This window comes from Tachyglossus aculeatus, chromosome 3 (assembly GCF_015852505.1).
Source record: "Tachyglossus aculeatus isolate mTacAcu1 chromosome 3, mTacAcu1.pri, whole genome shotgun sequence".
Classification (NCBI taxonomy): domain Eukaryota; kingdom Metazoa; phylum Chordata; class Mammalia; order Monotremata; family Tachyglossidae; genus Tachyglossus; species Tachyglossus aculeatus.
The window spans coordinates 21,116,412-21,138,938 of record NC_052068.1 but is presented as its reverse complement, the minus strand read 5'-3'; the positions used below and the strand labels follow the sequence as shown (position 1 = coordinate 21,138,938).

The following is a 22,527-nucleotide window of genomic DNA, read 5'->3' as shown; positions in this document are numbered from 1 at the left end:
TTAGAACAGGGCTTTGCACATAGTAAGCGCTTAATAAATGCCATCATCATTATGTGGTCTGACTTTTGAGGACGAGAGACTCTTTGTGAGCTCTGAGCCCTCTTACTGTGATCGATTATAATAATAATGTTGGTATTTGAGCCCACTGTTGGGTAGAGACTGTGTCTATATGTTGCCAACTTGTACTTCCCAAGCGCTTAGTACAGTGCTCTGCACACAGTAAGCACTCAACAAATATGATTGATTGATTGATTGATTGAGAAACAGCGTGGCTTAGTGGAAAGAGCACGGGCTTGGGTGTCAGAGGTCGTGGGCTCTAATCCCCCCTCTGCCGCTTGTCGGCTATGTGACTTTGGGCAAGTCACTTCACTTCCCTGTGCCTCAGTGACCTCATCTGTAAAATGGGGATTAAAACTGTGAGCCCCACTTGGGACAACCTGATAACCTTGTATCTCCCCCCAGTGCTTAGAACAGTGCTTGGCACATAGTAAGGGCTTAATAATAATAGTAATGATAATTATGGTAATTGTTAAGCGCTTACTATGTGCCAAGCACTATTCTAAGCTCTGGGGGGAGATACAAGGCTATCAGGTTGACCCACGGGGGGCTCACAGTCTTCATCCCCATTTTCCAGATGAGGTCACTGAGGCCCAGAGAAGTGACTTGCCCAAAGTCACACAGCTGACAAGTGGCGGAGTCGGGATTAGAACCCACGCCCTCTGACTCCCAAGCCCGGGCTCTTTCCGCAAAACCACGCTGCAACGCCGTGCCCGTGACTCTGTGGTGCAGAGCCCACCTCGGGGTTTTGTCTCCTGGCGGGAGGGGGTGGTGAGCGGCGGGGAGGAGATGAAGATGGACAATCAAAGGAAAGACACTGCTTGGGGGTCCTTGTGTGTCCCCTCTTCGGGTGGTGGGTTTCCTGCTGGGAGAGGGGAGGGAAGAGGAAGCCCTGCCATCACGTCTGGCCCTGCCCCGAGAAGGAGGCAACCCTGGAAAATTCCGGTTTCCCGGCTCCTTCCGCCCAGTGGTTCCCAAAGGGAGACCCGGAAGGGAATATAGGGCTTGGCCTAGGGCTGGAATCCCCACACCCTGAAGCAAGGTCCATTAGGAACCCGATCGCGATGGATCCGGCCAGACGGGCTGGCATGGCGGGAGTTTCTCGGGTCGCCACAGAGATCTACCTGAAAGGAGCTCCCGCCCACAGGGTCAATCAATCAATCAATCAATCGCATTTATTGAGCACTTACTGCGTGCAGAGCATTGTACTAAGCGCTTGGGAAGTCCAAGTTGGCAACATAGAGAGACGGTCTCTACCCAACAGTGGGCTCACAGTCTAGAAGGGGGAGACAGAGAACAAAACAAAACATATTAACAAAATAAAATAAATAGAATAGATATGTACAAGTAGAATAAATAGAGTAATAAATACGAACAAACATACATACATATATACAGGTGCTGTGGGGAAGGGAAGGAGGTTAGGCGGAGGGGGAGAGGAAGGAGGGGACTCAGTCTGGGAAGGCTTCCTGTCCTGTCCCGCAGTCCCGGGGGTGACCGTGCAGCCCCCTCACAAGGACGAGGGGGACTTATCTGTTCAAGGGACCCAATTTGGGGTTTCGCAGCCAAGCCACCCGGGCGTGGGGGGCCAAGGATGGTCGGGGGTGGAGCGGACAGTGGCGTCACTGACCGCGGAGCAATGCTCTCCCGCAAAACGTTGCCTGTGATGTCATCATGTTATGTTGCGTGTGTGGAACGCAATGTGATGACATCCTATGGAATTGCGGGGTGGCGGGGAAGAGGACAGGGAAAGCATGGAAAGAAGATGGTTGGTCACTGTCACCAAAACCTGCCGGTCTCACCTCTGCAACATTGCCAAGATCCGCCCTTTCCTCCCCATCCATACCGCTAGCTACCCTGCTCATTCAAGCTCTCATCCTATCCCGTCTGGACTACTGCATCAGCCTCCTCTCCAATGTCCCATCCTCGTGTCTCTCCCCACTTCAATCCATACTTCAGGCCACTGCCCGGATCGTCTTTGTCCAGAAACGCTCTGGGCATGTTACTCCCCTCCTCAAAAATCTCCAGTGGCTACCAATCAACCTACGCATCAGGCAGAAACTCCTCACCCTGGGCTTCAAGGCTGTCCATCCCCTCGCCCCCTCCTACCTCACCTCCCTTCTCTCCTTCTCCAGCCCAGTCCGCACCCCGTTCCTCTGCCGCTAACCTCCTCACCGGGCCTCGTTCTCGTCTGTCAATCAATCAATCAATCAATCGTATTTATTGAGCGCTTACTATGTGCAGAGCACTGTACTAAGCGCTTGGGAAGTACAAATTGGCATCACATAGAGACAGTCCCTACCCAACAGTGGGCTCACAGTCTAAAAGGGGGAGACAGAGAACAGAACCAAACATACCAACAAAATAAAATAAGTAGGATAGAAATGTACAAGTAAAATAAATAAATAAATAAATAAATAGAGTAATAAATATGTACAACCATATATACATATATACAGGTGCTGTGGGGAAGGGAAGGAGGTAAGACGGGGGGATGGAGAGGGGGACGAGGGGGAGAGGAAAGAAGGGGCTCAGTCTGGGAAGGCCTCCTGGAGGAGGTGAGCTCTCAGCAGGGCCTTGAAGGGAGGAAGAGAGCTAGCTTGGCGGATGGGCAGAGGGAGGGCATTCCAGGCCCGGGGGATGACGTGGGCCGGGGGTTGACGGCGGGACAGGCGAGAGCGAGGTACGGTGAGGAGATCAGCGGTGGAGGAGCGGAGGGTGCGGGCTGGGCAGTAGAAGGACAGAAGGGAGGTGAGGTAGGAGGGGGCGAGGTGATGGACAGCCTTGAAGCCCAGGGTGAGGAGTTTCTGCCTGATGCGCAGATTGATCGGTAGCCATTGGAGGTTTTTGAGGAGGGGAGTAATATGTCCAGAGCGTTTCTGGTCAAAGATAATCCGGGCAGCAGCATGAAGTATGGATTGAAGTGGAGAGAGACACGAGGATGGGAGATCAGAGAGAAGGCTAGTGCAGTAGTCCAGACGGGATAGGATGAGAGCTTGAATGAGCAGGGTAGCGGTTTGGATGGAGAGGAAAGGGCGGATCTTGGCAATGTTGCGGAGCTGAGACCGGCAGGTTTTGGTGACGGCTTGGATGTGAGGGGTGAATGAGAGAGCGGAGTCGAGGATGACACCAAGGTTGCGGGCTTGTGAGACGGGAAGGATGGTAGTGCCGTCAACAGAGATGGGAAAGTCAGGGAGAGGACAAGGTTTGGGAGGGAAGACAAGGAGCTCAGTCTTCGACATGTTGAGCTTTAGGTGGCGGGCGGACATCCAGATGGAGATGTCCTGAAGGCAGGAGGAGATGCGAGCCTGGAAGGAGGGGGAGAGAGCAGGGGCAGAGATGGAGATCTGGGTGTCATCAGCGTAGAGATGATAGTTGAAGCCGTGGGAGCGAATGAGGTCACCAAGGGAGTGAGTGTATATTGAGAACAGAAGGGGACCAAGCACTGAACCTTGGGGAACCCCCACCGTAAGAGGATGGGAGGGGGAGGAGGAGCCTGCAAAAGAGACTGAGAAAGAACGACCGGAGAGATAAGAGGAGAACCAGGAGAGGACAGAGTCTGTGAAGCCAAGGTCAGATAACGTGTGGAGGAGAAGGGGGTGGTCCACAGTGTCAAAGGCAGCTGAGAGGTCGAGGAGGATTAGGACAGAGTATGAGCCGTTGGATTTGGCAAGCAGGAGGTCATTGGTGACCTTTGAGAGCGCAGTTTCCGTGGAATGAAGGGGACGGAAGCCAGACTGGAGGGGGTCGAGGAGAGAGTTGTTGTTGTCCCGCCGTCGACCCCCGGCCCACGTCCTCCCCCGGGCCTGGAATGCCCTCCCTCTGCCCATCCGCCAAACTAGCTCTCTTCCTCCCTTCAAAGCCCTACTGAGAGCTCACCTCCTCCAGGAGGCCTTCCCACACTGAGCCCCCCACCTTACCTCCTTCCCCTCCCCACAGCACCTGTATATATGTATATATGTTTGTACGTATTTATTACTGTCTATATTTATTTTACTTGTACATATTTATTCTATTTATTTTACTTTGTTACTATGTTTTGTTTTGTTATCTGTCTCCCCCTTCTAGACTGTGAGCCCGCTGTTGGGTAGGGACCGTCTCTATATGTTGCCAACTTGGACTTCCCAAGCGCTTAGTACAGTGCTCTGCACACAGTAAGCGCTCAATCAATACGATTGAATGAATGAATGAGAGGACAGGGAAAGCATGGAAGGAAGATGGTCGGTCAGAGAGGCCGAATGCCTGAAGCCGGCCCGACCTGTTAAAATCACAGTCCCAACACCCGTTCGCAGATCCCTTGGGAAGCCAGACAGTGCTCAGAGAGTCCCATCACCCCGTTCCCTCAAGCTCCTGAGGCCTTTCCCCTGAGATGAGGCTGTGACAAGGAGCTGTTTTGAGAATTCTTCCCTCGGCAGGTTAACTGTAGGGGTGGGGCAGATGGAAAGAGCTCTTCGCGGTCTCGGTCTGCTGCCCTTTGGAACAGAACTTGGCCAGTCCCACGGTACTCTTGGACTGCACTCTTGGGTGCAGGGCCGGCTTGACCAAAAAGACAAGCCCTCTAGCAGCGGGGCTCAGTGGAAAGAGCCCGGGCTTGGGAGTCGGAGGTCGTGGGTTCTAATCCCGGCTCTGCCACTTGGCAGTTGTGTGACTTTGGGCAAGTCACTTCACTTCTCTGGGCCTCAGTTCCCTCATCTGTAAAATGGGGATTAATAATAATAATAATAATGATGATGGCATCTGTTAAGCGCTTACTGTGTGCCAAGCACTGTTCTAAGCACTGGGGAGGACACAAGGTGATCAGGTTGTCCCACGTAGGGCATTCCCAAGCAGCCATGCTGCTTCTCCCCCTCCACCCCTCTCCATCCCCCCGCCTTACCTCCTTCCCTTCCCCACAGCACCTGTATATATGTATATATGTTTGTACGTATTTATTACTCTATTTATTTTACTTGTACATATCGATTCTATTTATTTTATTTTGTTAATATGTTTTGTTTTGTTCTCTGTCTCCCCCTTCTAGACTGTGAGCCCACTGCTGGGTAGAGATCATCTCTAGATGTTGCCAACTTGTACTTCCCAAGCGCTTAGTACAGTGCTCTGCACACAGTAAGCTCTCAATAAATACGATTGATTGATTGATGAAGACTCTGAGCCTCACGTTGGACAACCTTGTATCTTCCCCAGCGTTTAGAACAGTGCTTGGCATATAGTAAGCGCTTAACAAATACCATCATTATTATTATTACTAGGCCCAGGGCTTGCAGAGGGTGAGAGGAGGAGGTACAGGACAACTGAGGTCCCAGTGGGAGGCCCACGGCCGTGGCCCTTGCCTGAGGCACTGGGGCAGAGGGCCACAATCGCAGGGGGATGAGGCAAGTAGGGATAGTGGTAGGTTCTCCCCACCACCCACACACCCACGCCCTCGCGCCCTTCCACGCTCCGGCCGTGAACCGCCCACTGCTCCCCTCCCTCCGGGGCCTCAACCGTGCGGGAGATCAGCTTGTATCTACCCCAGCGCTTGGAACAGTGCCCGGGCACACAGTAAGCACTTCATCATCATCATCAATCGTATTTATTGAGCGCTTACTGTGTGCAGAGCACTGGACTAAGCGCTTGGGAAGTCCAAGTTGGCAACATATAGAGACAGTCCCTACCCAACAGTGGGCTCACAGTCTTTATAATATCTTTATAAAAATGATTCGAAGCTGCCCCATCTCTGTGCCACCAGGAGTTCCCTCGGCCTCTGCTCCACCCCGGGAACGACCCCATCGGCAAATTCACCTTTTCGAAGGCTGGGAAGGCTACAGCCGAGGCTGCCGCTGTGACTTCCGCAACCGTCGGTCAGAGCGGGGAAGAGCCTGAAACCCCAATGCATTTTATTTTGTTAGTATGTTATTTTATTTTGTTAGTATATTTGGTTTTGTTCTCTGTCTCCCCCTTTTAGACTGTGAGCCCACTGTTGGGTAGGGACTGTCTCTATATGTTGCCAATTTGTACTTCCCAAGCGCTTAGTACAGTGCTCTGCACATAGTAAGCACTCAATAAATACGATTGATGATGATGATGATTTCCCACGGTCTTCGTCTTTTAGACTTTTGTTTCGGCTTTCCTTATTTGCCTATGGCCAACTCCCTCCCCTACTCTAAGCCTGTGACCCCCTTGGGGTCTACATCTCTTCCGCGTGCTTCTTTCCCAGCCGTCGGCACAGTGCTTTGCCCACACGATAAATAATACGATGACCCCTCCTGCTGCCACCATTATCGCCCAGCAACCCGAGGAGCCCTGCCGTCCCCAGGGACCCGGACTTTTAAAAGATGGGTCTTGCTCAGACTCACGATCAGAGCTGGGGGATTAGCTACAGACTTGGCCGAATACTCCCGGAGGTGAGGTGCTAGGCTGCGAGGAAAGAGAGAGACCTCTCTCCTATTACAGGATAAGGAGACAGGTTGGTGCTTTGCAAAGATCGGCAGTTAGGGCTTCCAGCCACTTCTACAGCCAAATGCTCCTGCCGGGACACGAGCCAAGTTTCCTCTGCCCAGGTGGATGCTATTACAGTGCCGGAGAGCCTCTCGGCGGCAGCTCTGAGGCCAATTCACAAAGGCAGACACCCAAGGTTGGGGCCCCGGGCGCGTTTGCTCTGAACATCCACACACACACTCACTCTCCCCTCATTCCCCCAAGTGGGAAGTCACACAGAGGTACATGAATAACCAACTTGCCCCCATCCTGTACCAAAAGACTTTCCTAAAGCCCACCACAGACTTCGGAAACAGGGAAGGGGCGGGGAAACAGATCCCACACAGCCCAAGGCCTGATAACTGCATCTACCTCGGCGCTTAGTTCAGTGTCGGGCACGGAGTAAACACTTAACGAACACCCCCGGTTGTTATTATTACGGCCTATTCACTATCAATCAGCACCAAGATAACCCAACAAATCCTAGATTAAAAATAATAGCCCTTTTCCACAGCTCCCCATCTCCCTGCCAGACTCACATCCTTGGGTCTCTGACTGGGAAACTGGGTCTAAAAATATATATATCATACTATATATATCATCATCAGTCGGATTTATTGAGCGCTTACTATGAGCAGAGCACTGTACTAAGCGCTTGGGAAGTACAAATTGGCAACATATAGAGACAGTCCCTACCCAACAGTGGGCTCACAGTCTAAAAGAACTAAAGATATATATATCATATATAAAAGAATATATATATCACACTCTCACCCCTTCCAAAATGAGTTGGAATAAAATGGCATTAACCTCCTCCGGGATCTTGGCTTGGGTAATGATGCTTCGAATTAGAGAGCATTTTTCTTTTTGGAGCTTCTCAACAAGCTTACTGATATGGTTTCATTAATTCCCACCACATCCCAGTGGGGCAAGCCAAGCAAGGGGCAGACAATAACGAGAAGCAGCGTGGCTCAGTGGAAAAGAGCCCGGGCTTTGGAGTCAGAGGTCATGGGTTCAAATCCCGGCTCCGCCAATTGGCAGCTGTGTGACTTTGGGCAAGTCACTTCACTTCTCTGTACCTCAGTTGCCTCATCTGTAAAATGGGGATTAAGAATCTGAGCCCCCCGTGGGACAACCTGATGACCTTGTAACCTCCCCAGCGCTTAGAACAATCAATCAATCAATCGTATTTATTGAGCGCTTAATGTGTGCAGAGCACTGTACTAGGCGCTTGGGAAGTACAAGTTGGCAACATACGGAGACAGTCCCTACCCAACAGTGGGCTCACAGTCTAAAAGGGGGAGACAGAGAACAAAACCATACTAACAAAATAAAATAAATAGAATAGATATGTACAAGTAAAACAAATAGAGTAATAAATATGTACAAACATATATACATATATACAGGTGCTGTGGGGAAGGGAAGGAGGTAAGATGGGGGATGGAAAGGGGGACGAGGGGGGAGAGGAAGGAAGGGGCTCAGTGTGGGAAGGCCTCCTGGAGGAGGTGAGCTCTCAGTAGGGCCTTGAAGTGGGGAAGAGAGCTAGCTTGGCAGATGGGCAGAGGGAGGGCATTCCAGGCCCGGGGGAGGACGTGGGCCGGGGGTCGGCGGCGGGACAGGCTAGAACGAGGCACGGTGAGGAGATTAGCGGTGGAGGAGCGGAGGGTGCGGGCTGGGCAGTAGAAGGAGAGAAGGGAGGTGAGGTAGGAGGGGGCGAGGGGATGGACAGCCTGGAAGCCCAGGGTGAGGAGTTTCTGCCTGATGCATAGATTGATTGGTAGCCACTGGAGATTTTTGAGGAGGGGAGTAACATGCCCAGAGCGTTTCGGGACAAAGACAATCCGGGCAGCGGCATGAAGTGTGTATTGAAGTGGGGAGAGACATGAGGATGGGAGATCAGAGAGAAGGCTGATACAGTAGTCCAGACAGGATAGGATGAGAGCTTGAACGAGCAGGGTAGCGGTTTGGATGGAGAGGAAAGGGCAGATCTTGGCAATGTTGCGGAGCTGAGACCGGCAGGTTTCGGTGACGGCTTGGAGGTGAGGGGTGAATGAGAGAGCGGAGTCGAGGATGACACCAAGGTTGCGGGCTTGTGAGACGGGAAGGATGGTAGTGCCATCAACAGTGATGGGAAAGTCAGGGAGAGGGCAGAGTTTGGGAGGGAAGACAAGGAGTTCAGTCTTGGACATGTTGAGTTTTAAGTGGCGGGCAGACATCCAGATGGAGTTGTCCTGAAGGCAGGAGGAGATGCGAGCCTGGAGGGAGGGGGAGAGAGCAGGGCCAGAGATGTAGATCTGGATGTCATCAGCGTAGAGATGATACTTGAAGCCGTGGGAGCGAATGAGGTCACCAAGGGAGTGAGTGTAGATCGAGAACAGAAGGGGACCAAGCACTGAACCTTGGGGAACCCCCACAGAATAGTGCTTTGCACATAGTAAGTGCTTAATAAATGCCATTATTATTATTATTATTATCCCCTTTGTTAGCGGGGGGGAGGGGGGAGAGAACGGGGAGGTGAAGTGACCCACATAAAGTCAGCTGGCAGAGCCAGAACTGGATGACTGGAGCATTCCATGCTCTTTCCATTACACCATGCTGCTTCCAACCCTCATCCCGGCTTTCCTCGGGAGAGTCTGAATTGGGGTGATCCCAGGACAGAGACCTGACCAGAGTGTCACGGGGCGAAAGGGAGCTATGCCAAGAGAGCGCTCGGGACGGGAGTTCCGATCTAAGGCGAATCTCCCGGTCGGTGGGTGATGGCCCGTCGGAGCGAATCGTCGACCCTGGTGCAACGGGGCTCCGAGAACGACACGGACTGCGGCGTCAGTGACCCCCCACCTCAAGTGCAAAGGAGAGGTGGAGTACCCTGGGAAAGTTGGGTGCTCCACTTCTAGACTGTGAGCCCACTGTTGGGTAGGGACCGTCTCTATATGTTGCCAACTTGTACTTCCCAAGTGCTTAGTACAGTGCTCTGCATACAGTAAGTGCTCAATAACTACGATTGAATGAATGAATGAATGAATGGGGTAGGGAGGGGCTCTCAGAGTGGCTCAGAGGAAAGAGCCCGGGCTTGGGAGTCAGAGGTCATGGGTTCAAATCCCGGCTCCACCAACTGTCAGCTGGGTGACTTGGGCAAGTCACTTAACTTCTCTGTGCCTCAGTTACCTCATCTGTAAAATGGGGATTAAGACTGTGAGCCCCATGTGGGACAACATGATCACCTTGTACCCACCCCAGCGCTTAGAACAGGGCTTTGCACATAGTAAGTGCTTAATAAATGCCATTATTATTATTATTTGTGAAGACTGTGAGCCCACTGTTGGGTAGGGACCGTCTCTATATGTTGCCAACTTGTACTTCCCAAGCGCTTAGTCCAGTGCTCTGCACACAGTAAGCGCTCAATAAATACGATTGAATGAATGAATGTAGGGTGAAGCCGGGTCACTTTGCAGGAGGAACTGATGATGCAACAGCGAGGGAAACGGTGGCACTTCCCAAAGAAAAGCCCCAGCTAATCCCAAGGCTTCGGATAAGAGGTATTCCCGGGTCTTGTGTCACTGGCGCTGTTGGGGGGGATGTTCTGCAGGGGTGCCTGGGGAAGGCCTAACTCCAGCCTCTCGACCAGCAGCATGGGAAGCAGCGTGGTGTAGTGGCCCGTAGAGCCTGTAGAGCCCAGGCCTGGGAGTCGGAAGGTCACGGGTTCTAATCCCAGCCCTGCCACTTCTCTGTCACGTCCCTTCTCTGGGCCTCAGTCACCTCATCTGTCAAATGGGGCTGGAGACTGTGAGCCCCATGTGGGACAGGACCGCTGCCCGGATTGTCTTTGTCCAGAAACGCTCTGGGCATGTTACTCCCCTCCTCAAAAATCTCCAGTGGCCCTACGCATCAGGCAAAAACTCCTCACCCTGGGCTTCCAGGCTGTCCATCCCCTCGCCCCCTCCTACCTCACCTCCCTTCTGTCCTTCTCCAGCCCAGCCCGCACCCTCTGCTCCTCTGCCGCCGCTAATCTCCTCACCGTGCCTCATTCTCACCTGTCAATCAATCATTCAATCGTATTTATTGAGCGCTTACTGTGTGCAGAGCACTGTACTAAGCGCTTGGGAAGTACAAGTTGGCAACATATAGAGACAGTCCCTACCCAACAGTGGGCTCCCGCCGTTGACCCCGGGCTCATGTCATCCCCCAGCCTGGAGTGCCCTCCCTCCCAACATCTGCCAAGCTAGCTCTCTTCCTCCCTTCAAGGCCCTACTGAGAGCTCACCTCCTCCAGGAGGCCTTCCCACACTGAGCCTCCTCCTTCCTCTCCCCCTCCTCCCCCCTCCATGCCCCCCACCTTACCTCCTTCCCTTCCCCCAGCACCTGTACATATGTATATATCTTTGTACGTACTTATTACTCTATTTATTTTACTTGTACATATTCTATTTATTTTATTTTGTTAATATGTTTTGTTCTCTGTCTCCCCCTTCTAGCCTGTGAGCCCACTGATGGGTAGGGACCGTCTCTATATGTTGTCAACTTGGACTTCCCAAGCGCTTAGTACAGTGCTCTGCTCACAGTAAGTGCTCAATAAATACGACTGATTGATTGACTGTGTCCAAACCGATTTGCTTGTATCCACCCAGCGCTTAGAACAGTGCCTGGCCCATAGTGAGTGCTCAACAAATCCCATAATTGTTATTATTATGACCCTGCCAGCTCCCTTCAGGGAACTCCCAACCCAGCCCCTTGCAATGTCAAGTGCAGCACAGACACACCAACCAGGGGGACGGATGGACACACACATACACAGAGAGTTTCCAAATCCTCTTCAAGTTTTGTAAAGGAGCCCTTACGATTCTCTGATTTAAAAAATCCTTCCCCTCCTCCCTTTAAAAACGTGTTCCAGGGCGGCAGGACTCCCCCCTGCCCCCAGAGCCTTTTCCCCAACACGCCTCCGGTGTCGATGGACACGGGGAAACTCCAATTCGAGTTTCCACTGGCTGTGACCATCATCATCATCATCATCAATCGTATTTATTGAGCGCTTACTGTGTGCAGAGCACCGTACTAAGCGCTTGGGAAGTACAAATTGGCAACGTACAGAGACAGTCCCTACCCAACAGTGGGCTCACAGTCTAAAAGGGGGAGGTGGAGAACAAAACCAAACATACTAACAAAATGAAATAAATAGAATAGATATGTACAAGTAAAATAAATAAATAAATAGAGAAATAAATATGAACAAACATATATACATATATACAGGTGCTGTGGGGAAGGGAAGGAGGTAAGATGAGGTCCACAGAGAACAAAACCAAACATACTAACAAAATAAAATAAATAGAATAGGTATGTACAAGTAAAATAAATAAATAAATAAATAGAGAAATAAATATGAACAAACATATATACATATATGCAGGTGCTGTGGGGAAGGGAAGGAGGTAAGATGAGGTCCACAGAGAACAAAACCAAACATACTAACAAAATAAAATAAATAGAATAGGTATGTACTAGTAAAATAAATAAATAAATAGAGAAATAAATATGTACAAACATATATACATATATACAGGTGCTGTGGGGAAGGGAAGGAGGTAAGATGAGGTCCACAGAGAACAAAACCAAACATACTAACAAAATAAAATAAATAGAATAGATATGTACAAGTAAAATAAATAGAGAAATAAATATGTACAAACATATATACATATATACAGGTGCTGTGGGGAAGGGAAGGAGGTAAGATGAGGTCCACAGAGAACAAAACCAAACATACTAACAAAATAAAATAAATAGAATAGATACGTACAAGTAAAATAAATAGAGAAATAAATATGTACAAACATATATACATATATACAGGTGCTGTGGGGAAGGGAAGGAGGTAAGATGAGGTCCACAGAGAACAAAACCAAACATACTAACAAAATAAAATAAATAGAATAGATACGTACAAGTAAAATACACAGAGAAATAAATATGTACAAACATATATACATATATACAGGTGCTGTGGGGAAGGGAAGGAGGTAAGATGAGGTCCACAGAGAACAAAACCAAACATACTAACAAAATAAAATATAATAGGTATGTACAAGTAAAATAAATAAATAAATAAATAGAGAAATAAATATGTACAAACATATATACAGGTGCTGTGGGGAAGGGAAGGAGGTAAGATGAGGTCCGCGGCTCCTCTTACATAAAGGAGCGTGTGGCATTTGGACAGAGCAGGGGAGGCCCCCGTCCCGGCCCCGACAAGGAAGTGGGAAGGCGGAGGAAGGCCAAGGAACCCAAGGCGGATGATTTATTTATTCAATAAATACTATTGAACGAATGGATGAATGAAGCAAGCCAGGAACCCACCGGTCAGCCTTCTCTGTCTCTCCCTCTCGGGAGACAGGCGCATCATCTCGGCCAAGAAACCAAGAGACGCAGGGGAGGGATGGGGTGTTCCTGGTAATAGTTTGGATGCCACCCGGCTACCAGCTGGACAGGTGGAGGTGAGCTGATGGGCCGGCCTCTCCCTCCCTCCCGGATTATTGCGGGCCAGACCGGCGAGCCGAGATTTCCTGGCCCCTTCCATTCCTTCCATCGTATTTATTGAGCGCTTACTGTGTGCAGAGCACTAAGGGCTTGGGAAAGCACAGTGCCCAGGGCTCAGAACAGTGCTTGGTCTCATAGTGAGCGCTTATCAGATACCATTATTATTACAGGAAGAAGCGGCGGAGAAGCAGCGTGGCTCAGTGGGAAGAGCCCAGGCTTTGGAGTCAGAGGTCACGGGTTCAAATCCCGGCTGCGCCACTTGTCAGCTGTGTGCCCTTGGGCGAGTCACTTCACTTCTCTGTGCCTCATCTGTAAAATGGGGGTTAAGACTGTGAGCCCCCTGTGGGACAACCTGATCACCCCCTTGCTACAGTGCTGTGCACACAGTAAGCGCTCAATAAATACGATTGATTGATTGTAACCTCCCCAACGCTTAGAACAGTGCCTTGCACATAGTAAGCGCTTAATAAATGCCATTATTATTACGATTACAATACAGCAATAGAGACAATCCCTGCCCACAACGTGCTCACGGTCTAGAGGTGGGGGGGAAGGACGTCGATACGAATAAACATCAACATAAATAAGTAAAATGACAGATAAATATCTAAGATTTGGGGCGGGGTCCTGGTGATGCAGAAGGGAGTGGGAGATGAGGAAAAGTGGAGCTTAGTCTTCAAGGCCCTACTGAGAGCTCACCTCCTCCAGGAGGCCTTCCCTGACTGAGCCCTCTTTTCTCTCCCCCTCCTCCCCCTCTCCATCCCCTCCGCCTTACCTCCTTCCCTTCCCCACAGCACCTGTATATATGGATATATGTTTGTTCGTATTTATTACTCTTTATTTATTTTACTTGTACATATCTATTCTATTTTATTTTGTTAGTATGTTTTGTTTGTTCTCTGTCTCCCCCTTTTAGACTGTGAGCCCGCTGTTGGGTAGGGACCGTCTCTATATGTTGCCAACTTGGACTTCCCAAGCGCTTACTACAGTGCTCTGCACACAGTAAGCGCTCAATAAATACGATTGATTGATTTCGTAAGCACTTATTATGTGCCAAGCACTGTCCTAAGTGCTATTTTTTCGTATCGATGTGTCTCCCCCGCTTCTAGACTGTGAGCCTGTCGTGGGCCAGGATTGCCTCTCTATATTGCCGGTATTTCACTTTCCCCAGTGCTTAGTACAGTGCTCTGCACACTACAAGTGCTCAATAAAGCAGCGTGGCTTAGTTGAAAGAGCCCGGGGTTGGGAGTCAGAAGGCATGGGTTCTAATCCTGGCTCCGCAACTTGTCAGCTGTGTGACTTTGGACAAGTCCCTGAACTTCTCTGTGCCTCCGTTCCCTCATCTGTAAAATGGGGATGAAAACCCTGATCCCCACGTGGGGCAACCTGATCACCTTGTATCTCCCCCAGCGCTTAGAACAGTGCTTGGCATATAGTAAGCGCTTCAACAGATACCAACATTATTATTATTGGGTAGGGACCGTCTCTTTATGTTGCCGACTTGTACTTCCCAAGCGCTTAGTACAGTGCTCTGCACGCAGTAAGCACTCAATAAATATGATTGAATGAATGAGTGGTTATTATCATTCTCTGGGCCTCAGTTCCCTCATTTGTAAAATGGGGATGAAGACTGTGAGCCCCACGTGGGACAACCTGAATACCTTGTATCCCCCCCCAGCGCTTAGAACAGTGTTTGGCACATAGTAAGCGCTTCAACAAATACCAACATTATTATTATTGGGTAGGGACCATCTCTCTATGTTGCCGACTTGTACTTCCCAAGAGTTTAGTACAGTGCTCTGCATGCAGTAAGCGCTCAATAAATATGATTTAATGAATGAATGGTTATTATCATTCTCTGGGCCTCAGTTCCCTCATCTGTAAAATGGGGATAAATGTAAAATTCCCCCTTCTAGACTGTGAGCCCGCTGTTGGGTAGGGACCGTCTCTCTATGTTGCCAACTTGTACTTCCCAAGCGCTTAGTCCAGTGTTCTGCACACAGTAAGCGCTCAATAAATACGACTGAATAAATATCATCATCATCATCAATCGTATTTATTGAGCGCTTACTATGTGCAAAGCACTGTATGATTAAATGAATAAATGAATGGGGATGTGAGCCCCCCATGGGACAACCTGATCACCTGGTATCCCCCCCAGCCGTCTCTCTATGTTGCCAACTTGTACTTCCCAAGTGCTTAGTACAGTGTTCTGCACACAGTAAGCGCTCAATAAATATGATTGAATGCTTCCAGACTGTGAGCCCACTGTTGGGTAGGGACCGTCTCTCTATGTTGCCAACTTGTACTTCCCAGGCGCTTAGTACAGTGCTCTGCACACAGTAAGCGCTCAATAAATACGATTCAATGAGTGAATCAATGAACGGTTATTATCATTCTCTGTGCCTCAGTTCCCTCATCTGTAAAATGGGGATGTGAGCCCCCCGTGGGACAACCTGATCACCTGGTATTCCCCCCAGCCGTCTCTCTATGGTGCCAGCTTGTACTTCCCAAGAGCTTAGTCCAGTGTTCTGCACACAGTAAGCGTTCAATCAATACAATTGAATGAATGAACGCTTATTCTCATTCTCTGTGCCTCAGTTCCCTCATCTGTAAAATGGGGATGTGAGCCCCCCCGTGGGACAACCGGATCACCTGGTATCCCCCCCAGCTGTCTCTCCATGGTGCCAACTTGTACTTCCCAAGCGCTTAGCCAAGTGCTCTGCACACAGTAAGCGCTCAATAAATACGACTGACTGAATGAATGGTTATTATCATTCTCTGTGCCTCAGTTCCCTCATCTGTAAAATCAATCAATCAATCGTATTTATTGAGCGCTTACTGTGTGCGGAGCACTGTACTAAGCGCTTGGGAAGTACAAGTTGGTAATATCTAGAGACGGTCCCTACCCAACAGTGGGCTCAGTCTAGAAGGGGATGCGAGTCCCCCCGTGGGACAACCTGATCCCCTGGTATCCCCTGGTATCCCCTCCCCCCCCGAGCCGTCTCTCTATGGTGCCAACTTGTACTTCCCAAGCGCTTAGTCCAGTGCTCTGCACACAGTAAGCGCTCAATAAATACGACTGAATGAATGAATGGTTATTCTCATTCTCTGTGCCTCAGTTCCCTCATCTGTAAAATGGGGATGTGAGCCCCCACCGTGGGACAACCTGATCCCCTGGTATCCCCCCCCCAGCCGTCTCTCTATGATGCCAACTTGTACTTCCCAAGCGCTTAGTCCAGTGCTCTGCACACAGTAAGCGCTCAATAAATACGATTGAATGAATGGTTATTCTCATTCTTTGTGCCTCAGTTCCCTCATCTGTAAAATGGGGTTGTGAGCCCCCCCGTGGGACAACCTGATCCCCTCGTATCCCCCCCTCCAGCCGTCTCTCTATGTTGCCAACTTGTACTTCCCAAGCGCTTCGTACAGTGCTCTGCACAAAGTAAGCGCTCAATAAATACGATTGAATGAATGGTTATTCTCATTCTTTGTGCCTCAGTTCCCTCATCTGTAAAATGGGGTTGTGAGCCCCCCCGTGGGATAACCTGATCCCCTGGTATCCCCCCCCCCCCCCAGCCGTCTCTCTATGTTGCCAACTTGTACTTCCCAAGCGCTTAGTCCAGTGCTCTGCACAAAGTAAGCGCTCAATAAATACGACCGAATGAACGAATGGTCATTATCACTCTCTGTGCCTCAGTTCCCTCATCTATAAAATGGGGATGTGAGCCCCCACCGTGGGACAACCTGATCCCCTGGTATCCCCCCCACCAGCCATCTCTCTATGGTGCCAACTTGTACTTCCCAAGCGCTTAGTACAGTGCTCTGCACACAGTAAGCGCTCAATACGATTGAATGAATGAATGGTCATTCTCATTCTCTGTGCCTCAGTTCCCTCATCTGTAAAATGGGGATGTGAGCCCCCACCGTGGGATAACCTGATCCCCTGGTATCCCCCCCCAGCCGTCTCTCTATGATGCCAACTTGTACTTCCCAAGCGCTTAGTCCAGTGCTCTGCACACAGTAAGTACTCAATAAATACGACTGAATGAATGAACGGTTACTCTCATTCTCTGTGCCTCAGTTCCCTCATCTGTAAAATGGGGATGTGAGCCCCCACCGTGGGACAACCTGATCCCCTGGTATCCCCCCCTCCCCCAGCCGTCTCTCTATGGTGCCAACTTGTACTTCCCAAGCGCTTAGTACAGTGCTCTGCACACAGTAAGAGCTCAATACGATTGAATGAATGAATGGTCATTCTCATTCTCTGTACCTCAGTTCCCTCATCTGTAAAATGGGGATGTGAGCCCCCACCGTGGGATAACCTGATCCCCTGGTATCCCCCCCCAGCCGTCTCTCTATGATGCCAACTTGTACTTCCCAAGCGCTTAGTACAGTGCTCTGCACAAAGTAAGCGCTCAATAAATACGATTGAATGAACGAATGGTCATTCTCATTCTCTGTGCCTCAGTTCCCTCATCTGTAAAATGGGGATGTGAGCCCCCCCGTGGGACAACCTGATCCCCTGGTATCCCCCCCCTCACAGCCGTCTCTCTCTGTTGCCAACTTGTACTTCCCAAGCGCTTAGTCCAGTGCTCTGCACACAGTAAGCGCTCAATAAATACGATTGAATGAACGAATGGTCATTCTCATTCTCTGTGCCTCAGTTCCCTCACCTGTAAAATGGGGATGTGAGCCCCCACCGTGGGACAACCTGATCCCCTGGTATCCCCCCCAGCCGTCTCTCTATGTTACCAACTTGTATTTCCCAAGCGCTTAGTCCAGTGCTCTGCACACAGTAAGCGCTCAATAAATACGACTGAATGAATGAATGGTTATTCTCATTCTCTGTGCCTCAGTTCCCTCACCTGTAAAATGGGGATGTGAGCCCCCACCGTGGGACAACCTGATCCCCTGGTATCCCCCCCCAGCCGTCTCTCTATGATGCCAACTTGTACTTCCCAAGCGCTTAGTCCAGTGCTCTGCACACAGTAAGCGCTCCATAAACACAAGCAGCGTGGCTCAGTGGAAAGAGCCCGGGCTTTGGAGTCAGAGGTCGTGGGTTCAAATCCCGCCTCCGCCAACTGTCAGCTGTGTGACTTTGGGAAAGTCACTTCACTTCTCTGGGCCTCAGTTGCCTCATCTGTAAAATGGGGATGAAGGCTGTGAGCCCCCCGGGGGACAACCTGATGGCCTTGGAACCTCCCCAGCGCTTAGAACAGTGCTTTGCACAGAGTAAGCGCTTAACAAATACCATTATTATTATTATTACTATAAATACGATGGAATGAATGAAGAGTGTTGGCTGTAAGTGAGCGCTTATTAAATAGCAGTATTATGAGTCGGGTGATTTGGGGTGCCCCGGCGGGGGTCGGCTCTGTACCTGCTCTCTTTCGGGGGTGTCCCGGGGCGGCCGGCCTGTCCCGGCGCTGCCTCCCGACGCAGCTGCCCATGGCCGGTGGTCAGCGGAGCCCCATGGGGCGCGAGTTCGAGTCCTGCGGCGGAAACTCCGCGGGGGGGACGGAGGGAAGGAGGGAGGCTGCGGCCGCCGCGCTCCGGCTTAGAGCGGGGCTCCCGTCTGCGCCCGGCCCGGGACTGTCCATCACCCGCAGGGCCCCGCCCACCCGCGGATCCCGCCCCCTCATTGGCTGACTCCTCCGCCCCTTCCCCGCCCCCCGGCGGATCCCGCCCCCTCATTGGGTGACTCCTCCTCCCCGTCCCCGCCCACCGACGGATCCCACCCTCTCATTGGCTGCCCCCTCCTGCCTTCCCCCCCTCCCTCCCCGCCCACCGCCCAGATTCCGCCCCCTCATTGGCTGCCTCCTCCGCCCCTTCCCCGCCCACCGCCCGAATCCCGCCCCCTCATTGGCCGCCTCCTCGCCCCCTTCGCTTCCCTCCCCGCCCATCTCCCGGATTCCGCCCCCTCATTGGCTGACAGCTCCGCCCCTTCCCCGCCCATCCACCGGATTCCGCCCCCTCATTGGATGACAGCTCCGCCCCTTCCTCGCCCATCTCCCGGATTCCGCCCCCTCATTGGCTGACTCCTCCGCCCCTTCCCCACCCACCGACGGATCCCGCCCTCTCATTGGCTGCCCCCTCCGGCCTTCCCCCCCCTTCCTCCCTCCCCGCCCACGGCCCAGATTCCGCCCCTTCCCCGCCCACCGCCCGAATCCCGCCCCGTCATTGGCTGCCTCCTTCGTCCCTTCGCCTCCCTCCCCACCCTCCACCCGGATTCCGCCCCCTCATTGGCTGCCTCCTCCGGTTCTTCCCCGCCCACCGACGGATCCCGCCCCTTCATTGGCTGCCTCCTTCGCCTCCCTCCCCGCCCTCCACCCGGATCCCGCCCCTTCATTGGCTGCCTCCTTCGCCTCCCTCCCCGCCCTCCACCCGGATTCCGCCCCCTTATTGGCTGACAGCTCCGCCCCCTCCCCGCCCATCTCCCGTATTCCGCCCCCTCATTGGCTGCCTCCTCCGCCCTTTCCCCGCCCACCGACGGATCCCGCCCTCTAAATGGCTGTCTCCTCCGGCCCTTCCCCGCCCACCACCTGGATCCCCCTTCTAGACTGTGAGCCCGCTGTTGGGTAGGGACTGTCTCTATGTGTTGCCGACTTGTACTTCCCAAGCGCTTAGTACAGTGCTCTGCACACAGTAAGCGCTCAATAAATACGATTGATTGATAGATTGATGGATCCCGCCCCCTCATTGGCTGCCTCGTCCGCCCCTTCCCCGCCCTCCTCCCGGATTCCGCCCCCTCATTGGCTGTCTCCTCCGCCCGGATTCCGCCCCTTCCCCCCTTCTCCCTCCACGCCCACTACCCAAACCCCGCCTTCTCATTGGCTGCCTCCTCCGCCCCTTCCCCGCCCACCTCCCGGATTCCGCCCCCTCATTGGCTGACCCCTCAGCCCGGATTCCGCCCCTTTCCCGCCCACCGAGGGACTCTGCCCTCTCATTGGCTGTCTCCTCCGCCCCTCCCCGCCCACCTCCAGGATCCCGCCCCCTCATTGGCTGCCTCCTCCGCCCCTTCCCCTCCCTCCCCCTAGGTGTCGTCTGTCCCGCCCCGTCGCCACTCGTTATTGTAATAATTATCATTATAATAATAATAATAATGGCATTTATTAAGGGCCTACTGTGTGCAAAGCACTGTTCTAAACATGTATTTATTACTCTATTTATTTTACTTGTACATATTTACTATTTTATTTATTTTGTTAACATGTTTTGTTTTGTTCTCTGTCTCCCCCTTCTAGACTGTGAGCCCGCTGTTGGGTAGGGACCGTCTCTATATGCTGCCAACTTGTACTTCCCAAGCGCTTAATACAGTGCTCTGCACACAGTAAGAACTCAATACGATTGAATGAATGAATCTAGCTTCGTTTCTATTTATTCTGGCGACTTGACACCTGTCCACATGTTTTGTTTTGTCATCATCATCATCAATCGTATTTATTGAGCGCTTACTATGTGCAGAGCACTGTACTAAGCGCTTGGGAAGTACAAATTGGCAACATATAAATACAGTCCCTACCCAACAGTGGGCTTTGTCGTCTGTCTCCCCCTTCTAGACTGTGAGCCCACTGTTGGGTAGGGACCGTCTCTATATGTTGCCAACTTGTACTTCCCAAGCTCTTAGTATATCAATCAATCAATCGTATTTATTGAGCGCTTACTGTGTGCAGAGCACTGTACTAAGCGCTTGGGAAGTACAAGTTGGTAACAGATGCAGTCCCTACCCAACAGTGGGCTCACAGTCTACAAGGGGGAGACAGAGAACAAAACCAAACATACTGACAAAATAAAATAAATAGAATAGAGTCCAGTGCTCTGCACACAGTAAGCGCTCAATAAATACGATTGAATGAATGAATCTAGCTTTACTTCTATTTATTCTGATGACTTGACACCTGTGCACATGTTTTGTTTTTTCGTCTGTCTCCCCCTTCTAGACTGTGAGCCAGTTGTTGGGTAGTGACCGTCTCTATATGTCGCCGACTTGTACTTCCCAAGCGCTTAGTACAGTGCTCCACTTACAGTAAGCGCTCAATAAATACGATTGAATGAATGAATGAATGACCAACAGTGGGCGCATGCGCAGCGCCTCGGGCCCCACCTTCGGACCTTCTCCTCTGCACGTGACCCGCAGCATGCGCGTGCGCAGGGCCCCGCAGCGGCTCGGCCCCTTCCCCCCTCCTCTGCACGTGATCCGGAGACGGCGCATGCGCGGGGCCTCGCGATCGCCCGCCCCCTTCTCCCCTCCCCTACACGTGACCCGCAGAATGAGCGTACACGGGGCCCCGCGGCCGCTCGGCCCCTTCTCCCCTCCCCTACACGTGAACCTAAGACTGCGCATGCGCGGGGACTCGCGGCCGTCCGGCCCCTTCTCCCCTCCCTTTGCACGTGACTCGCAGAGGGCGCATGCGCGCGGCCTCGAGGCCGCCCAGCCCCCTCTCCCCTTCTCTGCACATGACCCGCAGAGGGCGCATGCGCGGGGCCCCGCGGCCGCTCGGCCCCGTCTCCCTTCTGCACGTGACCGGAAGGCGGCGCATGCACGGGGCCCCGCGGCCGCCCGGCCCCTTCTCACCTCCCTTCCTTTCCACGTGACCCGCAGAGGGCGCATGCGCGGGGCCTAGCGTCCGCTCGCCCCTTCCCCCCTCCCTTTGCAAGTGACTCGCAGAATACGCATGCGCGAGGCCTCACTGCCGCTCGGCCCCTTCTCCCCTCTGCACGTGACCCGCAGAGGGCGTATGCGCGGGGCTTCGCGGCCGTCCAGCCCCTTCTCCCTTCCGCTCCTCTGCACGTGACCCGCAGAGGGCGCCTGCGCGGGGCCTCGCGGCCGCCCGGCCCCTTCCCCCCCCTTCTTTTGCACATGCCCCGCAGAATACGCATGCGCGGGAGCCGCTCGGCCCCTTCTCCCCTCTGCCTGTGACCCGCAGAGGGCGCATGCGCGGGGCCTGGCGGCCGCTCGCACCCTTCTCCCCTCCTCTGCACGTGACCCGCAGAGGGCGCATGCGCGGGGCCTCGCGGCCGCTCGGGCCCTCCTCCCCGCCGCTCCTCTGCACGTGACCCGCACAGGGCGCATGCGCGGGGCCTCACGGCCGCCCGGCCCCTCTCCCTTCTGCACGTGACCCGAAAAGGGCGCATGCACTTAGCCCGGGCCCTTCTCCCCTCCTCTCCTCTGCACGTGACCCGCATAGGGCGCAGGCGCGGGGCCTCACGGCCGCCCGGCCCCTTCTCCCCTCTGCACGTGACCCGCATAGGGCGCATGCGCGGGGCTTCGCGGCCGCTCGTCCCCTCTCCCCTCCGCTCCTCTGCACGTGGCCCGCTTAGGGCGCATGCGCGGGGCCTAGCGGCCACTCGCAGCCTTCTCCCCTCCTCTCCTCTGCACGTGACCCGCATAGGGCGCATGCGCGGGGCTTCGCGGCCGCTCGTCCCCTCTCCCCTCCGCTCCTCTGCACGTGGCCCGCTTAGGGCGCATGCGCGGGGC

The 22,527-nt window shown here is 52.7% G+C and overlaps 1 protein-coding gene across 1 annotated transcript in view; it reads right to left on the bottom strand.

Annotated features, from left to right (window-relative positions):
- The window catches only part of UBTD1 (ubiquitin domain containing 1), an 85,390-nt gene extending 66,794 nt beyond the window's left edge, over positions 1-18,596 (bottom strand). Inside the window, exon 1 of the mRNA XM_038744077.1 lies at positions 18,430-18,596. Within this exon, the coding sequence (XP_038600005.1) occupies positions 18,430-18,499 (70 nt within the window). The 5' untranslated portion in view covers positions 18,500-18,596. The remainder of the gene's footprint in view (positions 1-18,429) is intronic.
- Positions 18,597-22,527: the final 3,931 nt, after the last annotated feature.